The sequence below is a fragment of the Morone saxatilis genome, unplaced genomic scaffold (genome assembly GCF_004916995.1).
Source record: "Morone saxatilis isolate NCDOM2014 unplaced genomic scaffold, NCSU_SB_2.0 Contig18, whole genome shotgun sequence".
NCBI classification, from domain to species: domain Eukaryota; kingdom Metazoa; phylum Chordata; class Actinopteri; family Moronidae; genus Morone; species Morone saxatilis.
Genome location: NW_023339740.1, coordinates 27,045,898 through 27,065,714, shown reverse-complemented (window position 1 = coordinate 27,065,714; position 19,817 = coordinate 27,045,898). Strand labels below are relative to the sequence as shown.

The 19,817-nt window shown below is 38.1% G+C and overlaps 1 protein-coding gene across 1 annotated transcript in view; it reads left to right on the top strand.

Moving 5' to 3' along the window:
- The window catches only part of ptprt (protein tyrosine phosphatase receptor type T), a 307,757-nt gene that overhangs the window by 135,379 nt on the left and 152,561 nt on the right, over positions 1 to 19,817 (top strand). The window contains exons 9-11 of the mRNA XM_035662487.1: positions 444 to 559; positions 1,072 to 1,252; positions 11,370 to 11,479. Of these exons, the coding sequence (XP_035518380.1) occupies positions 444 to 559; positions 1,072 to 1,252; positions 11,370 to 11,479 (407 nt within the window). The remainder of the gene's footprint in view (positions 1 to 443; positions 560 to 1,071; positions 1,253 to 11,369; positions 11,480 to 19,817) is intronic.

The following is a 19,817-nucleotide window of genomic DNA, read 5'->3' as shown; positions in this document are numbered from 1 at the left end:
AATAGATCACAGGTTGGAACCTGTGAACTTGTTTACAGCCTTCATGTCCCATCAGAGTGGCCCTGAGCAAGGCACTGGACCAAATTACTGACAGTGACTTTTAATAATACACCACATTCTGCTTCTGTAAAATGTAAGTGACATAGGAAATTGAATTTGCTTTGGTTCAACTGGCTGATGTAGCTGGCAATCCCAGAATGGTGAGTTGGATCATTGGGAAAGGAAGGGACCTCCAACGGATTAGTTGATTACATACAGTTTGTCTACAAAGGCTGGATGAATATTAATTGAAGACTTAATATTTCTGTGTGTAAGAGCATACAGATTGATGAACTCAATATATAATTTCCCCATATGTACTGTATATATGCTCAATTATCAATCAAAAATCTCTCCGGCTCATCCAAAGAACTAACTTTTGTTTCTTTCAATCTCTCCTTCAGATCCAGTCCATGGTCCCCAAAACGTCAATGTGGTGGATGTCAGAGCCCGCCAGCTGACTATACAGTGGGAGACGTTTGGGTATGCTGTGACACGCTGCCACAGCTACAATCTGACGGTACGCACAGCAAGTCAGAAGTGCAAGTTACATTTTATGGACATTAATTAGTCTCCACCATGAAAGCATAACGGGAAAGTAGTCAGAATTGGTAGCATATTTTGCCTTTTTTATATAAAAGGTCAAGTAACTTTTTGGCAGGAACATTATTTCAAAGATGTTACACCTCAGTCACATCAAAATTATTTAAAGAAATGATTATGCTTTGAAACTAAAAGTGAATGTACAAATCCCTCCATTTCTACACTCCAATATCATAATTTGCTTCACCAACAGGTGTTTTGCTGAACCTTTATGCACATTTACCAACGCCCCTATTTCAGGTTCATGTCTAATTCGTGACATTCACAGTTTGGACCTGCACAGTTGGATCACATTCACTCTACTTGGCAATTCTGTCAAAGCATTGCAGGGTTAAATGCATTACATAAGGGCAGCTCTGCATTAGCAAGCATTGTTTTTAACCAAATTACAGTGGGATAAATGTCTCTCTCTCTACTTCTGTTTTCCAGGTGCAGTACCAATACGTGTTTAACCAGCAGGAGTTTGCAGCGGAGGAGTTGATCCAGACGTCATCACATTACACTTTGAGGGGGCTGAGGCCCTTTGTCACGGTCAGACTGCGGCTGGTCCTTGCCAACCCCGAGGGCAGCAAAGAGAGCGAGGAGATAGTCAAACAGACAGAGGAGGATGGTGAGTGAAAAAAACAGCATTTGCTACAGTACATTTAAATTGTTTAACAGCAAACTGTATAATGAAGTATTGATCCAACCTATAACCAGCCAGTTCATGACAGCTTTAGCTATTCTAGCAGCTCACTCTTGGTCAGTGTCCCCTGATAGAAATCCTCTGGCTCACAGAAAATGATTAATTTTACATTTCTGACAGCAGCAACAGCATTAAGAATAAACAGGAGAACTGGCCTCCTACAGAAACTCAGACTTCTCCAACATAAAATACAAGCTAAAGGCCGTTGCAGTCCAACCCACACTGTGTGATTGGCAGGTGGTTCTGGGAACTGCAGTGCAGCAACATCCGCTACAGTAACTAAACACTGCCTTAAGGGAACGGGATAGAATTTAGAGAAACATAGTAGATCTATAATCACACGATCACAGGTTCAATCCTTGCATCATCGAAAATTGCACCAATCAGCAGCCATCTTATCACTGTGCTCTTGAGCAGGAACACCTACAGGACATAACTGACATAGTTTATTAATGCCTCAAATATAAATGTACCCCAGGAGTTCAAATTATTTCAAAACAACAACATTTTAAACTCCTGTTTCCTTTCCAGAGGGCTCCATGTTCTACTAATTCAGAACAGAGTATTGGCCCCAGCCGCTACTACGAACAATTCATTGCTGCTTCACATTCCTCTCAACAACTTGCCTGCGATAAACTGGAATAGCTCGAAATCCATTAGAGCAATGCCTGATAAGCAGGATAAAAACATTGTTGTAATGATCCTAAATCTCTCATCTCTTTCCCACCCTCCTCAGGGCTCGCTGCTCTTCTCCTGATCTCATAACTAATATCCTCTGAATTTAGCTTCTGGGTAACATCACATCTCAGCCTGAAATTCCTACCTTTAGTAGCTGAACACACACATACTGCAAGTTGTCTAAACCCTTTAAAAAGAGTTAGCATGACTGGGGAGTAGCAATGGCTTTGGGGGGAAAGGAAAAAAAGCCTTAATTGTTTTGTTCTTAATTGTTTTTTATTTAACCATCGTTAATCTCCTGGTTGTAATTCAGTAATTAGGGAACAGAACAGCAATTGTTCACATGGAGCCTAATTGCTGTTTGTACGGTAATGGCTTTATGGAGCTGGGGCTCCAGCAAATGAAGCCGCTTTCTCACACACAGACACACACACACACACACACACAAACACACCTAAACACACACACCCACACGTATATATGTATGTATATATGGATTTGCTCATATGTTTTACTGTCACTGATGACATAGAAATATACTGTAACTTATGTTATGGGACAAAATAAGGGATCTGCAATTAAGATAGAAAATTACTTTTCTCTCATGCACACAAGACTCAGTAATCTCAGGATGAGAGCTTCTCAGTTTTTAATCTTATCCTCCTTAATTGTTTTACCTACTGTAAGCTGCACTCTTAAGATTTAAAGCATATTAAGATGCACACAAACACACACAGTCACATAAGTCATGGACACTTTGGCTGTCTCACAATGAGGCATTCAGCATTTTTAATTTGACACATCCACTATTGCAGAAAATTGTGTTTCTTTCTTACCTCCATGCTGCTCAGAAGTTAAAGGTTTTACTCCAGAAACTTTGCTTTGCTTTTGTTCTGCTGCACACCACTACTATGCTAATTGCCTCCAAGAGTGTATAAAAAGTTAAAATGAAGAAAAAAAGAAATATGAATGTCATAAAGTTAAAATGCCTTAATGAGATTAAAATTTTACTCTCAACAATGTAATGTTTCTTTGGGTGGAGGTGAATTAAAAGAGTTTCTCACTGAGTTTATGATAATGTAGGTCCACACATACACACCCAAATACAAGGGTACACACATTTTCAAATGCCTACAAAAATACTAGGATAATAATAGTTGTTTATTACATTTAAAAAAGATACTGTGAGGATAGTGTTTATACTTTTTTTTGAATATTGCGGAGACTGGTGATTTAAAATACACTGTTGTGTGTTGTGTCTGTCTGTATTTGTGCATCTTCATGTTTTTATTACTGTCCTCCTTTTTTCTCCAGTTGTCCATCCGTTCATAATGGCAAAAGACAATTTCAAGCCACAAACAAACACATACACAAACACATACACACACACACATACACAAACAGAAACACACAGAGAGCCTTGCCTTAGAGACAAATGTCATGTCCACTCATTGTACACACCAGCCTATTAACCTAACCATGAAACACCTATTTGTCAGGTAGCTGTCAGGTCAGCTCAATACAGCTGCTTTACCGCCAGGCCTCTTATTTATCAAATATGTGCTAGAGGAAGTCGGTGTAGCTGTCTCACCTCTTGAGCACACAATCTCTGCCAACCTTTTCTCCTAAGAATGAATGTTATACAATGGTATACACAGCATCAGCAAACTGTGTTGTAAGGGCAACATAATGCCACCTGCATTACTGATTTTCTTTTTTAATCAGTGTATCAACAAACTCTTATTTTATGCCCCTGAGCACAGTGTTTAACCCCTCTAGATCCTAGCTGCAAGTGAAGATTGAAGCTGTACTGAGCATCTCCCAATTAGTTATTGGGAAAAAGTAAACATTGTTTACATTGTTTTAACATTGGTACATTGTATAAGCTGGCCTACTGAAATAGCTTGTTCCTTTCCTGATCAACAGATCGATTGTCCGACATGAGCAGGATTTGTAGCTGATAAATCCCCCCATTTGGTTCAGTGGAACAGAATGAAACCATCTGCATGGATGTGTATTATATAGGAGCCTTGCCCACTTAAAAACATTGGTCCATAGCACTACTAGTGGTCAAAACTACAAAATGTACCTTTACATAGTGATACTGGAGTAGCTACCACAGAATAAATGATGTTCAATATTATGCCTTTGAATTTTACAGCTGCCACACCAGCACTAAGGGCTGCTATAGCCACGTCACAAATCTGTGTTGTCCCAGCTAAGCTTCCTCAAGCGTTTTAATATTTTTTTAAAAATCGCTTTTGTCATTGCCTTGTGATCACTTGTATTAGGCTCATAGCTATTATATTGAAAATTCTTTGTCCAAATTTTATAAAAATAAATGACATTTATATTGAATGTGGTGTACCATTCAAAAAACAAGAGCTTTCTTGTAAAGTAACTTAATTCAAGAAAGTGCACACCTACATTTGAAAACCAGACTATTCACCCTCGCTTATAATGTTAGGGAACTCCACCTGTGTACTTGAGCACAGCTGGTTTCCAGGTTATTTTGCATGGTGAGTCATATTTGGTTTCCAGAGAATTAATGATGCTGATGCCTCAATGGAAATATTAGAAATCTGTTTTACTTTAATAGTGTGAAAAGGAAGGGTTAATGTTGCCCTAAAACAGCAATAAAATGAAATATGTTACATTGTTGCGACCACTTCTGGCTCAATTCATGTTGTTTTTATCTACCAGGATAGATATCCAGAGGTTAAGTACTTTTCAAAGTCAAACAGCAGATATTAAATATAAAATACTGATATTAAATCCCTCTATTTGTGACATGTTTATATCTTTATAAACACCCCCATTCCTATTAAAGAGAAAAAATGATCTCCACACTTAAAGGACAACCACAGTCATTGAGATTTAATAATCCTTTTATCTTCAGAGCACAGTTTTTTCTAAGATCACAACAGAAGAAAAACAACAATCAGAGACATCAGCTTTTGTTATTTTTTTTTCGCTTGTGCAGTTGTCACTTTTCAAAAAGGCAATCCCTTAAAGTGAATTTATCATCAATTTAACCACTTATTTGGTGTACCAAAGATCATAGAGTGCTCTCAACCCATTTTAAGTGAAAAAAGATTAAATGAAAACAAAAAATCACCATAATTAATCGTGCCTTGTTGGTGCTGCTTTGTGTTTTAACTTTCTTCAAAGCTTGTGTGAAAACTGAATCTGGTTTAGGTTAACAACTTCAAAAGTTTTTCATTCTGATACTTTTAAAGATTTGACTTTTACAAGCCTGCGTTTTGTGGTGTACTGTTTATAGCAATTGTTACATGATTATGGAAATTACACTGATATTTGAATGATAAAATAAATATTTTTTAGCTTTTTAAAAACAAGGATTTTAACCCACTTATAACATCTGCTTTTTGGAAAATTTTAAAAAACGTCTCATACAAAACACCGCCTCATGCTTTTAAGATAAAACACTTGTGCTCTCTTTTAAAAACAAGAGAAATACAGTCCGGTTTTAAATCATAACTAATACAGATCTGTCCTGTAATCCTTGTATCACAATGATCTTAATCCAGTCCTGCAGCACTGCTGGTAATTCCTGACTGCTGGCTTTTCATCAAGATGTGTTTATTTGTTCACAGAGAGAATAAACCTCTGCAGTGATGAAATCTTTAACAACATGAAAAATAGCTTTGTGACAATATGGATATACCAGGGATTATTCTATGTTTTCATATGTGAACATGAGACTTAATGAGGTCTTTCATTCCAAAATGAGATATCCATCATTTGAAAAAGACACTATATCATTCTTACAAAGTGACTCAAAATTAAAGTAAACGATGCGCCTTTTTTACACAATAGCAGACAGGAGCTTTTTGTTTTTGCTGCATTGCATTGTATTATGGTGGTAGTGTCTTCACAATAACATTTTGAAAACTTAAACCTATCAGGGTTTCAAGGCCAAAACAGAAATAAGATCAAGGACAGTTATAATTCGCTCTTTTAAGTCACCACTCACACAGATGATGTTGTGCTTATCATTGCAATCATTTCTGTGTTCCCGACCTGGGTATATCCTTCTTCGAGGTCCAGTGTTTAACATTTAGGAGGATCTATTGTCAGAATTTCATATATTATTCATAGGTATGTTTTCATCAATGTATAATCATCTTAATATAGGAATCGTTGTCTTTTCGTGAACTTAGAATGAGACGTTTTTATTTACAGATGCCACAGGTCACCTTCCAAGCAGTCATTGGTTGGTTTAGCTCAGCATGTACTGTTTTATTTTATATTTCTTTTAGGATTATTTTTTAGGCTTTTATTGCCTTCATTTGATAGTAGCAGTTGTAGAGAGAAAGGAAATGGGCAAGAGAGAGAATCAAATCAAATACATTCAAGTTCTTCATACGAAAAACAATCCCCTTCATGTTCAAACATGAGTGCAAACTTGTGTTTTGCTGAAACAAAGCCACCCAACTGCTGCATATCCACTTTCATTTTAATTACATGTAGTGCAAACAATCCCCAGCATCACTAATAAGCATAACTTTTCAATTTGCTTTTGCTAGCAAGTAGTTGCTACAAAGCTTTACACTAAGTATATTAACACTAACAAAGAATAAAAGTTCAAAATTTCCATTGAAAAACAACCAGGTCTGTCGCTTATTATAATAAAAGCATTGATTGGGGCTGATAGGGAGAGCCAAAGAAATGAAAACCAGACAGGAAACGTAGAGATTCATTTCTTGCCAGTGAAGACAATTTGAAGAAAGAGAGGTGCTAAGAAATAGACAAATAGGAATAGATAAAAAGAGTGATAGAGAGAGAGAGAAAGAGAGGGAGCAATATGGAAGTAAGAGAGAGAGAGAGATGGAAGAAAGAGAGAGAGAGAGAGAATGCTGGCTTAATAAAACAGGCCATTCAGTGTGCAGCACGGTGGAAGTTAATCAAGTTATGATTAATGTGTTACAGCTGCCGTTATCTTTTCAATGAAGCCTGTTTTCTTCTGTCTCAGCCCCCAAGGTGCACAGGAACACACACAAATACACAAAGAGAGAGAGACGGGGAGAAACACACACACACACACACACACACACACACTCACACTCACGGCAGATACACAGGTACGTTGTTTGAGTCATGATGCACACATGCTGGAAAGCAGCAGATAGATGTCAGCGTATACACTGTGAGTCATAAAATCCTCTCACATGCATTTACACACACAGCACCACACACAAAGGCATCACCCAGATATCCAGGTAGACACTGTTTCATAAAAGATGAGAGTACAGACGCAAACACACACACTCGCACACACAAAAGTGAGTGATAAGGTGTTGAATAAAAATGGCAGCATCTAATTGCGTTTCTTTGTTAGGGTAATTTGATAGGCTCCACAGGCTGGGGCCTTAATCAACACCTTCAAATTACTAATCAAAATGTTCCTCTGTCAGACTTCTCTGACAGTGTGGGTTTGTGTTACTGTGTGTATCCATATCTGTGACTCACAAAAGTTCATATGGGGATTTTGACACCTGGATGTTTTCTATTATGTCCTTATTTCAAGTATAAATTCAGTGTACATTCATGTATAAGCACACTCATTATATAAATCTCAAAAAAATATTTCACTTGACAACTGACAAGTTAACAAAACATGCAGTAGTGAGGCTTCACTGTAAAGTTTGTAAAAACAAATTGTACCAAATATGACTAGAAAGCTTTAAGTGGCATATAAAATCTACCAAGGATGCATAAAAGTTAATACAATTATGAAACAGTTAATTTATATAATCATACTGAAAGACAAAATCCTGAGGAACACTGATGCTTTGTGCAAGGACGTTGACCATGATGAGTCCCACTAACTGAAATTGGCAACTGTGGTAATTTAAAATGATTGTTACTTTAAAGCCATCTATAGACAAAATACAATAAAATGTTGCCATACTGCTCAGAAATGATACATACAGGTCAACTAAATATGGTGTTAAATGTGTTCAGTGGGTCAGATTCTATGTGATGTTTGGAGGAGTGGTAAAAAAAGTATGTATTATGACCCAAATGTAAAATGGATTATACAATTCTAATGTTGAGCTTTACTATAGATATTCTTATAACAGATAAAAAGACACATAGGGCAAAATGCATGACCCCCTTCTGATGATAAGAAATAACAACAACAACAAAAAAACATTTTCTACACACAAAATGGTTTATAATGGTTTAAATTATATAATAATTTATATTTAATGTGCTATATAAATCAAATCAATTGGTCATGCCACACTTTCAATGCTTGAAAAATCCTAAAGCTCCTTGGCGTTTTGAAGAAAGATGGTTAATAGCACCCAATTCTCATGCGTAAAAGGAGTTTTTTTTTTTTGTTACATTCATTTCACTGCTGAACGTTTAGGATGTTTTTGAAAAGCTTTTTTCAGTTGATGCACATCAGACAGAGAGCAATAAAAGCTTCCTGCCATTGTCAGACCCATCTCTGTGTTACATTGCAGGCATTTAGTTGACACTCGCATCCAAAGTGACTTACACGGAGTGCAACAGCAGAATAAGCTTAACTTCCTTCGTCACCAACATTGTGCACAGCCAATAGCAAATAGAGGAAAGGTCAGAGGTCATTGCATGGTAGAAAATATTCTTGTTAGTGCCGAATAAACATGAAGAAAATTGAAGAACAAAAATAAGAAGTGAGAGCGAGAGGCAGAAAATGCGTGCGCACACACACACTCATACAAAAACACACACATGCATTTTAACACATTGCATTGAGTTGTTCCTCCTGGCACTGTCTGTCTCCTTCTCCTTAACATTTAGAACAATTCACACCCTCAGTGTTTGTGTGTGTGCACTTGTGTCTCAAGCACTATTGTGTTCATGGGTCTAGTGCTAGGTGTGCATGTGTTTGTGTGTAACTGTTTTTATGTTTAATGTGGTGTAACTTTGTGTGTTTGACTGTTTGACAGCTTCACTCCCTGACAAGGTGTCTGACACCTCTTCCCTGTCTGTATGCCTTCATAAAGATGTGTGAAAGCCTGTCTCTTCCTGAAAACACACACACAAACACACACAAACACATGCACGCTCTTGTTACTAGGTAGATTTTACTATAATAAGTCAAACATCTGCAGCAGTAAACCTGTCTGCCCCTCAATGTGTGAACGAGAGGAGAGATGTGCAGTACTGACGCTGCTCAGTATGACCCGCCAGACAGCTTCCTCAAGTTACCCTGCCAGTAATTTTCTAAGTGATGTCTTCAGGATGCTGTACACTAAATATCTACAAATATGGACAACTGCAGTGCTTCCCATGAGTATTTGGGCAGACCCTTCATTTTCTTTTTACTCCAAACCATTGAATTTTAAATGTAACATGACTAGTGGGTAAAGTGCTGACTTCCAGTTTTTTTATACAGTCACACTTATATTCCTCCACAATTTTTGGGGACCAAATATGAATCCAACATTTGCTGAAAAAGTGCTTTCAGCAGGTGTTCTTCATTCACAACAGAGCTAGCAAAGGTTGAGTGTTGATTAAAGGTAGAGTCTCTCACCACAAGCAACAAAGAACAGGCCATCTTAAAACTGAGTAATCAGAATAAATCATATGCTTTAACATGTTCCTGCCAAGTCAGCCATCTAACCTCAGTCCAACTGATCGTGTGTTTCAATGCTGAAGACCAGGCTGTGAACAGAAAGGATACCAAATGTCTTTTGATGGTAGAAAAGGATCTGTCATGGAATTCTAAATATGAAGCTTATAAGTTTAGTTAAGTAAATTAGTATTAAGTAAATACTTTGTTTCTACCTAAAACTGGGTGACAGGCACCCTGGCAGCTCACGTAGAGCACGTGCCACATATAAAGGCTAAAATATAACTGTCTAATGTGGTTTTGAACAGCCTCAAATTAAAGCTTAAAGTTGACACTTCAATCTCAAAGTCACTGTTTCATTTCAAGTGCAGTGTGCTTGATTAAAGAGTCAGCACACCAGAAAAAAAGTGTCACTGTGAAAATACCTACAAACTGCACTGAGCCCCCCTAAACTGGAAATCATCCAGTCATCAGGTGAAAGTTTCCCCCCCTGACAGGAGACAGTTGGTCCATTGACATTGAATTAGTAATTGACTTTGTAAGCTAATAGACTTTCCGTCTGAGGTATTCTATCCAAATGAGTTTGATTTGAATGTAGAGCTCCCAGCGGCGAGTTAGAAATTGTGCCCATAGCCCAAGAAAATGACCGTGGCTGCTGTAGCTTTGTCTCAGCAGTTGTTCCATTATTCACCGTCTACAGGGCTGCTTCAAGATTTATCGCTACATGGAATCATTACAGTCCATCTCCCGTACAGCTTAGAATAAGACTGGTTTAATTTCACCAATTACAGTTAAACTTGGGTTCTGAAGCATCAGAAATTATACTTTGCACAGTAGTTTATTTCAAAAAAGTTGTTCTCAGTTCAGTCCCTGCTGTGTGTACTCAGCAAAACCTGATATAAAAGTATATCTATAAACGACTTAAGTTTTTCAGAATATAAGAAGTTTAATGGAATACCTTGTCACATTTAATTGTTGTGAATGTCCTTCGTGATGACATTTTCTGGAGCAAGCAGCGGGTCTCATTGTGCCCCACAGGGAAAAAGCTCAGAATTAGATTTTGGATGACTTAATATTTCTGTTGAGTTGGTTCCCAGATATTTGAAACTTTTCCACACTAAATAATAGAATTTAATGATGAGGAACAGAGCTGAAATTTAATATGCTTTATCTTCCTCCACTCCTCTTTTTCCTCCTTTCTTCGTCCTCTCTTCGATTTTTCTTCACACTCTCCTTTAATTCTTCCCTCCCTTTGATATTTTGCTCCTCTCTGTTCAGTCTCACATGCACATGTTTAGGACTGGAGGATGAAGTATGTGTTCCAATATGTCTGCAATGTATTTATGGATGTTCTTTGCTGTATTTCATTTTGTGTTTAATGGCTGCATGAGAGTGCAGTTTGAAGGTTTATTCACACTTTTCACTTTATTGTTGTGAGACTTTTAACTGAGGTCAGTAAAGTATGCAAATCATTAGCACTTATATTCTGATACTCTTCTAAAGTTACCATAAATAAATGTGATTGTTGCTGAGATGGTTAGCTTCCACTAACCTCTACACTTTTTAACACTTGCCAATGCCAAGTTATGTTTGGCTTTACAATGTGTCATCACACATCAAACTGTTATTTACTTCAAATTGTGCTAGTATAAGGTACAGTTGTTGCCAAAACTTGTGTTCAATTCAAAGCAGACAATAAATATAAGAACACTCATTGAAGTCAAAATGCTTTAAAATGCCTTAGAATGTTTTGTGTTCTCTCTGTCTCTGCAGTGCCTGGCTCGGTGCCGATGGAGTCTCTGCAGAATACGCCCTATGAAGAGAAGATCTTCATGCAGTGGAAAGCTCCCAACGAGACCAACGGGGTCATCACACTGTACGAGGTCAGTCAAAAACTTCCAACAATGCCCATCCTCAGTGGCAACTTTACAAGGTCACGGTAAAGGTTACTGACCTAAATCCATACACTCCGGGATGGACTCCTCGTGGTTCAGTATAGTTTTATTTGAAATGGTTGATTTACTTTTTAGTTGAGTGTTCACTAAGCCCAATTTTAAAGAAACTAACTCGATGAATACTTACGTGTCGTTTAATACATGATAAGAGGAGTCACAAACTATGATAATCATTACTAAGATTAATTACCAATTCAGTCTCTAGACTCAACTTGTCAACTTCACTAAACAGTTGTTGATGGAACTTAAAGTTACAGAGAAGTTTCAAATATTGGTGAAAATAAACCAGTGAATTTTACTTGGCAACAACTATTACATAAATTGACAGATTTAGCATTGAGTCAGTTAACATGACTTCAAAAGTGGTAGTTGGATTGTATTGGATTGTGAAGATGCACACAAAAGATAAGGGTTTGGAGGAAGCAGAATACTTCTTAGTAATACTGAGTACTAGCTGCACTTAACAACAGTAGTGCACAACCTTTGACCAAACACACAACACATACACATTGTAGAGGGCCTATTTTTCACATTGATATCATTTTGCGCTGAAACTACTGAGTTGTGACAATGTGTGAAGCTGAGGGTTGCAGGTTTGATCCCAGGTTTTATGCTGATCTCATGTCCCAGATCTCTTATTTAACCTTGGCTGGCCCTCCAGCAGCTTTCAGCTTTATTACAAGAGTCTGTCTGTCTATCCGTCTGCAGCCACAAACCACTCAGACCTCTGTCATCCACCACTGGAAAAGAGGCAGAGGAGGAGGAGCCGAATAAGCTAGACACGAGAGAAGAGAGCAGAGAGAAATGGAGGAGACATAGGCACAGGGTAGAGAAAGAAAGAAAGGAGGGAAGGAGAATATATATATATTGATTTGCGCATACATTTATAAGACATAATACACGTAATCAGGTGAATGGAGAATGAAAGAAGAGCTGAGCGCTCAAAGAACTTGTTGAGCCGCTTTTTCAAGAATAATACTTACAACCCAGTCAAGTCTCTGTGCGGGCTAGTAAAGTTCATCCACATCAAACTGATAAAGGGAATGGCCTCACCCAACTGCTGAAACTATGAAGCTAGACAGGGGTGTCCACATACTTTTGGCAATATAGTGTACATATGAGAATGTCTGTTTTAAATTGTCTTTTTTTCAGCGCTGACATGGCAGAATGTCAATCTAAGTCTAAGGTATAGTCATTATGGGGCGCCCGGTTAGCTCAGTCGGTAGTGCTGGTGACCCATGTACTCTCTCTCTGCCCCCCTTTCCTGTTTGTCTTCAGCTTTCACTATCCAATAAAAGGCCAAAAAAATAACTTAAAAAGGGCAACAAGCCACAGAATACTAAGTAGCAACTGACTGGTATTTTTGAAGATGCATCAGTTAAAAAACTCAAAACTCAAAGACAGGGTCTTTTTTGAACACAATCTAGACCTGAAGATATAGAAACAGTAGTTTGTCATATATAGTCTAATACATCACTGCCAGTCATATTGGTATTAAATATGAGTTATATCCAGGAATAGATATGATAATAACACTCATATTAATTTAGATATGAGCAGCAATTCAAAAGTGAGTGCAAATTCTTGTGAAAGGAGAAAGAGGAAAGTAGGGCTTGGAAATATAGAGAAAGTGGAAGAGAGACTTATCCCTTGACAGCCCTTGAGACAATGTTTGGGAGGGAGTGAGATAGAGAGACAGATTGAGAGACGTGGGTGTACACTTTTGTGTGTGTGTGTGTGTGTGTGTGGTCATAGACGGTTTATTCGGGTTGAAGTTGAGTTGAGCCCTCTATCTAATGAATTATTGACCCGTTCTCTGTCTCCTGTCTGCCTCTTATATCACTGCATCAAGGAGCTACCTCACACCAAGACCTGGCAGGGCTATTAGTGTGTGTGTGTGTGTGTGTGTGTGTGTATGTGTGTGTGTGTGTGAGCCAGTGAGTGAAAGAGAGTGAAGTACTAAGCAAAGGAATGTGTGTTCTTGAACGAGTTGGTGAGTTTTTGAGTGAGTGTGTGTGAAAGAAAGTGAGTTAGCAAGTGATGAAAAGTGTGTGAGGAGTTAGTGAAGTAGTCAGCGATAAAGTGTGTTCTTAAGTTCGTGAATGTGCATGTGTGTATGTATGAGAGAGAGTGTGAATGAGAAAATGTTATAAAATTCTTGAGTAAGTGTGTGTGTGTGTGTGTGTTTGAGAACCCTGTGTGTGTAAGACCGGGTTATTCAGGACAAGGTTTCTATATACTTTCTTCCTATGCCATAATGAATAAGAATCTCAAGTCTGTCTTTCTCAGTTTGAAAACGCTTCTTCCAATTATGAAACATGTATTGCCCATATAGGAATCTAAACTCTATGCTCTCATTGTCTTCGTATATCCCATAACACACAGTTATACATTCCTCTTAATACACTTATGCACTAGAGTGGAAACCTGCAGATTAAGTTTCACTTGATTTGTAACACAAATGTGATACATTTGTAACACAAATGTGAACTCCAACCATGGACTTGACTAAAGCTACAGCTGATTTTTGATTAATCATTAAATATATAAAATGTAAAAAAAAATGGCCCAGTTTAATTTACAATGATATAAAGCTGAAAGTAGATAGAACGTTTTCTATCAAACACCTAAAGACTGTCATCCTTCTCTGTCTGTTTATAAGTGAACATGCACAGCTATCATTTGGAGGCTTTTGTGTGATCGTTATTATTGAGGCTTTTACAGTTAGGTTTACAACATTAACATTTTCTCCAAATGTCTCTTTATACTACGTCAACTGACTTTGAAACGATTCTTGAGCTTCACCCACACTGCACATTATGAAGAGTAGAGCCACTGACCATGCTGCCATATTTGACAAGTTGGGAGTGAGAATAGGCTGGTCTGTAACACACCATCTAATAATATTTAGATGATGGCTGGTATTATCCAACGGACTTCTTTGCTAAATCTATTTCATACATTTCCAATAGCGGTTTTTCAGCTTAATTGAGACTGTTTAGCTGCCCGCTCTCAGTTTATCGTACATCTTGTAACATAAGCATATCTTATTTTGGCAGCAACTTCCTCTAATATAATTGCCTCTATTTTCTCTCAAGCCCTTTCTGCATCAATCTTCAGTCACTCTCTTTCTGCGCAGTACAAAAAACACTCAGTACCATCTCTGAGACTTCCATTAGACCTCGACCCAGAGCTTGAAAAACACTCTACGCAGTCTATAAACCTTTTGGGACCATCATCAATTTCGCCTTGTTTTGTGTCGGTTTCATTAATGTGAATATAAGCTCCCTGCCCTCTCTGCCCAGCGGAGGCGGCACGACTCTGCATCATCTGTTAAACATATCAGAGCCTCAACACAATGCGCTGCTATTAGAGATAATTACTATAATTGCAGCTATTGACAGGATTAAAGGCATCATCTGCAACATCTAAAGGGGCTCTTGTTGTGTCCTATCCTGCTCTGTTGTATCTTGTGTTTTCTTTTTTTTTTTGGTATCTGTTTCCCTCGCTTTTCAGGATGAAACCCAGATGAATTACACCTAGGACAATGAGAGGGAAGGGGGAAGGAGGTGGGGGGTTGAGATGGATGGGTGGAGGTGGAGAATTGTGAGGAGAGATAAGGAGAATGAGAAGAACGAAGAGAGAACTGGGAGAGGAGATAAAACATATCGAGTAAGCAAGTAGAAATGTGTCCGAAAGAAATTCATCATATGGCATGATTACATGAATTAATTCAGTGTGCAAATATGATCACTTCATCTCTTGCATCCATTACTATAATTGCAGCTAATTACAGGATTAAAGGAAACATCTGGGTGAGATCTGAAGGGACCAAGACCCCCCCCTCACTCCCTCTTGTCCTATTCATCTGAGGAAGGATAAATTATGTCTGGGGAAAATGTGATGGAGGGAGGAAGTGTGATGGAGGTGAGATAAGAGCAAAACATGGATTTTAATTTGAGGAACAAACATCTTGAGGTACAAAAGTATTACTGTTTTTTTTATTCGTGGATGTAGGAGGGATAAACTGTGATTCTAAAAAATAATCTACCACTGCAGCAAGTCTGCCAGTTCTAATCATGTCACAAAAAAACAAGCAAGAACAAGAAATGTATCGATTACTATATCTGAAATATTGACAAGCCAGTCTTTTGAATATGGATTTCTCAAGCTCTGCAATTCGGTTGTAACTGCCCATTTTGGATCTTAACTTTAAGGAATAAACTGCTATTCTAAATGTAGGCTTTAAGTACCAGAAACTTTTGGAGATCAGGAAACACAGTAACGCCAGATTAGACAAACGTAATGCAAGGTTTTACTGTGATCTTCTTAAATTGGCATGGCACATTTAATTGGCACTTAATCTGATCAGTATGTCATTCTTAGCTGACATTTAGCCCCAGTCAAAGTAGAGCTTTCCATCTGCCACCACAGAATTGCTAATAAATGAGTCTATCCCACCCTCCATTTTGGGTGGCCACTGCCAATCAGGAAGAGAATCTGTCAAATTGTAAATTTCTAATCCAAAATAATGAACGTGATTGGTGAATCTCGTATGCACTGGACATCATGGCAAGTGGACAAAGTAGTTCATTTCAAGTCTTAACTTTCTTGCACAGAGTAGATTAGATCAAATTTGATGCAGGATTTTTACTCTGATCTTCTTAAACTGGCGTGGTGCAGTTTAATTGGCACACAAGCTGGTCAGTGAAACTGTTAGCTGGGATTTAACTGTAGGAATTTACAAGATTGGGTTTCAAAGTCTTCAATTTGCTAAATGGATGTTTTAAACATCCAAAAGTGTATAGCAGGTGGAAATAAAATAACTTGTTCTTGTATAAGCACTTTAATTTGTCATGTCAACCAGTTTTCTATAATAATGTGTCAAAATTAAATACACAATGTTTTTTTTTCCTATGAAATATCCATCATTTGCATGTTGTATACACCACACCAGCTTTTCACTACTTCTAAAAATAAATCTAGCTGGATGTTTAACTGACAGCTTCCACTCTAATTGGTTTAAATGACTATGTTCTCTGCCATATAAGACTCCCTGCAACTTTATTTGCCCTCTGACCCTTAGATAATACACAGATATTGGCAGTTACTGAACTGAGAGCAGACAAGCGCTCAAACACACACTTGCGCACACACAGATCATGACCTTGTCAATCCCTTCTTTGATACCCTCATCAGACCATCCATGCATTACAGGTCCTCTCTGTTTGCTAGCTTGCCTCCCTGCTGGTCTCTGCGGAGTTATTCCTGAACCCCTGCTAGCTAAACAGATGCTGACGCTAACATTGATTAGAACAGAGCAGTGAAGCAAATCATGAAATCATAGCTTTGCTGATTTGGTTTGACCGCCCAACAAGTCAACAATTTTCATGTTTCTACGTAATCTGGAAAGCACCACAACTCAGCTATTAGGGGGTTTATTGCTTTAGTTTTACTCTGTTTGAGGACATTCATTTTCTTACTTGTAAGTAAATAGAGTTTATGAATTAGTTAGTTAATTTACTGAATAGAGGTAATAAGATGTTCAGTTAGTTGTCCTGTCCTGTGCAGTGTAGGCCCCCACCATACTTGAAAAACAACACAGTTATATATGAGTGTATATATAGTGGTTGAGGTGGACAGTTGGTCAAAGTGTGTGACTTCACCAACAAAGATGATTGTCTGTGTCTCATACCAAAGGTCGTTGGGGTTTCTCTTGGCCATCAGGGTGATCTTTCTTTAACCTTGGCTGAGTAGTTTTAGTTTCATAAATCTAACCAAACCTTAACTAGAAGTGGCAGATGAGCAAACACTTACAAACACAATAAATGATACATTTTCTCATTTTGAGGGAAATGTTGCTAATTGTTACCAGCTTTGTATCATTACAATTTGGGAATTTTTGGTAAAATGTACAATATTTACCTTCCCGAGCAGATATGTTGTACAAATTATCTTTTATAATAATAGTTTACATTTCCTATTGTAAATTATTCCTTTTATGTTAATTTTCTTAATTATTATGCACCAAAATGCAAATGTCTTATATGTGAAAACCTTGGCAGTAAAGCATATTCTGTCTCCCCTACAGTATGTTGCCCGCACTCAGAGCTCCCCGCTCATTTTACATCATCTGGAGGACTTTTGCCCCCCTCGATCTGACTGTCCCACTGTGCAGGGAGGTATACAAAATATACAGAAGGACAATCAGTAGTTCGAAAAAACAGCCCTAGAGCCACGGACAGTCGGGTCAAGAGAGGCAAAAGTCATCTAGCAGATCTTTCCCGGCAACTGAGCAGTACGCTCTGGGTGCAGGCAACATGGAGGGAAGTTAAACATTGTTCATTTGTATACAGTATACTACCCAGATTGCACTGATACAAAGCTGGTGGAAAATTGGTGGAAAAATTATAAAGACTTCAAGGCACTCAACCCTCCAGCTGCTTAGCAGCAAGACTGGAGAGAGAATAAGAATATTTTGCTGACAAACATTTGAGCTGTTAAATTTAGCGATAGTGTGTAGTTATTCTGGTCTGGTCTTGTGTGTGAATAACTTTACTCTCAAATTCCTCTCTCCTCAGGTAAGGCCTTTAATCAATCACAAAAATCAATACTGGCAACCAGTCTGGCATTTATTTCAGTGAGTTACTCTGTTCCGAGTTGTTGATGTCTGTGGAAACTGCAGACATATAGTTGTTACATTCTCTTCCCTTATCGCTGGTTTCTGAACAAAGGAATGATTGATTCTCATTAGGAGAGCAGCAGTCGCCTGAGGTGATCTCGCTATTGATTCTGTTTACTGTTTACTGAGCGATAGCAGCGCCTCAGCGCGCTTCAGTGAAAACAAGAAGTTAAAGATGCCTTAAAAATCTAACAGGGCATGCAACGACTCAAAGATGGCAAGACAGAGGTCATCAGATTTCCATGCAAACAGAGCATCTGAAGTGTAACTTAGGGATACTAGTGTTTGCATAGGAAACTGGAATGGCCTCAAAATACCCAAGAAGTTGAGGTTTTAGCATATAAAATGATGATTTGTTAGAGAACATTATAGCAGTATTCCATATATTAACTGATGTTGATATTATGTAGCTGTAAATCGATCTGTAGTCTTCCCATGAAAATAAATTGCAATTATAGTTGAATAGTTTGACTTACTGATGAAAATAAACCTGTTGGCTGTTTGCTAACTGATCCTTAGTGATATTATTGGCCCATTTTACACAAGTTAAGAAACCTTTTACAGAAAAAGAAAGGAATAAATCAAGTTAATGGTTGTCTAGTGTTCGTGGGTGTATTAAAAACCCTGCCAACCTGTTTTCTCAGTCTTGAAGGGTCAGCCAATCCCTTTGTTTACATGTGGATCACAGAATGGGACTTTAACAAAGACATCTACACTGCTCTGCTGTGTTTACTGATGAGAAGCTTGCTTGTGGATTTGACCTCAGCTGGTGTCTAATGCCAGATTCAAAGCTTAACACCGTCTCTTACTGGAAGTTCACTTTGAGTCTGACACACACACACACACGCTCACACACAAACTGCTGATTAAGATCGGCAAAAGAAGATCTGCTCTCCAGTAATGTGTGTGTGTGTGTGGTTGAACAGCAGATGAAACGACAAGGAAACACACACATGCATACAGGCTTTCTTGTGTTTTAACAATATCAAAATACAGATATAATAACTGCCACTTTTAAAACTTACAGTCAAAAATAGAGACATCGTCAAGACACTGATACTGAAGAGTTAGAAGCAATCTCATCCATAACATTCATCTTCCATCCACCTTCTGTCTTCTCATCGCCTCTTTCCTCTCTTTCTCTGTATTGTTTTTCATTTCTGTCAATAATGGACTATATTTAGTGTGGCTTTCAAGTCCTTGAGCTGCTGACCCCATTTACTCTGTCACAGTGCCTGTCTGGCCTGCAGGGGAATGGCCTAGTATCACTTACACCTGTGTGTGTGTCTGTGTGTACTTGTGTATAGTAATGCAGCTCTGCCTTTCCTTTGTGTACCTTAAATATTTATTGCAGTTAAGTGCAGAATTTCAGTTGTGCATGTCACGTTGCAACTGTGCTAGTGACTTAGGTTATCTACTGAGGTTTTAGTTGTGTCAGTATACTTTCTATGGCTGCCTATTATGATATGTGATATTGAAGATGGGAAACTTCAGTGCACTCATTGTGCATTATTGTAATGATGTATATTACTATAAATGTCTATTGGCACAAATGGAACGTAACATTCATAGGTATGTTTTTAT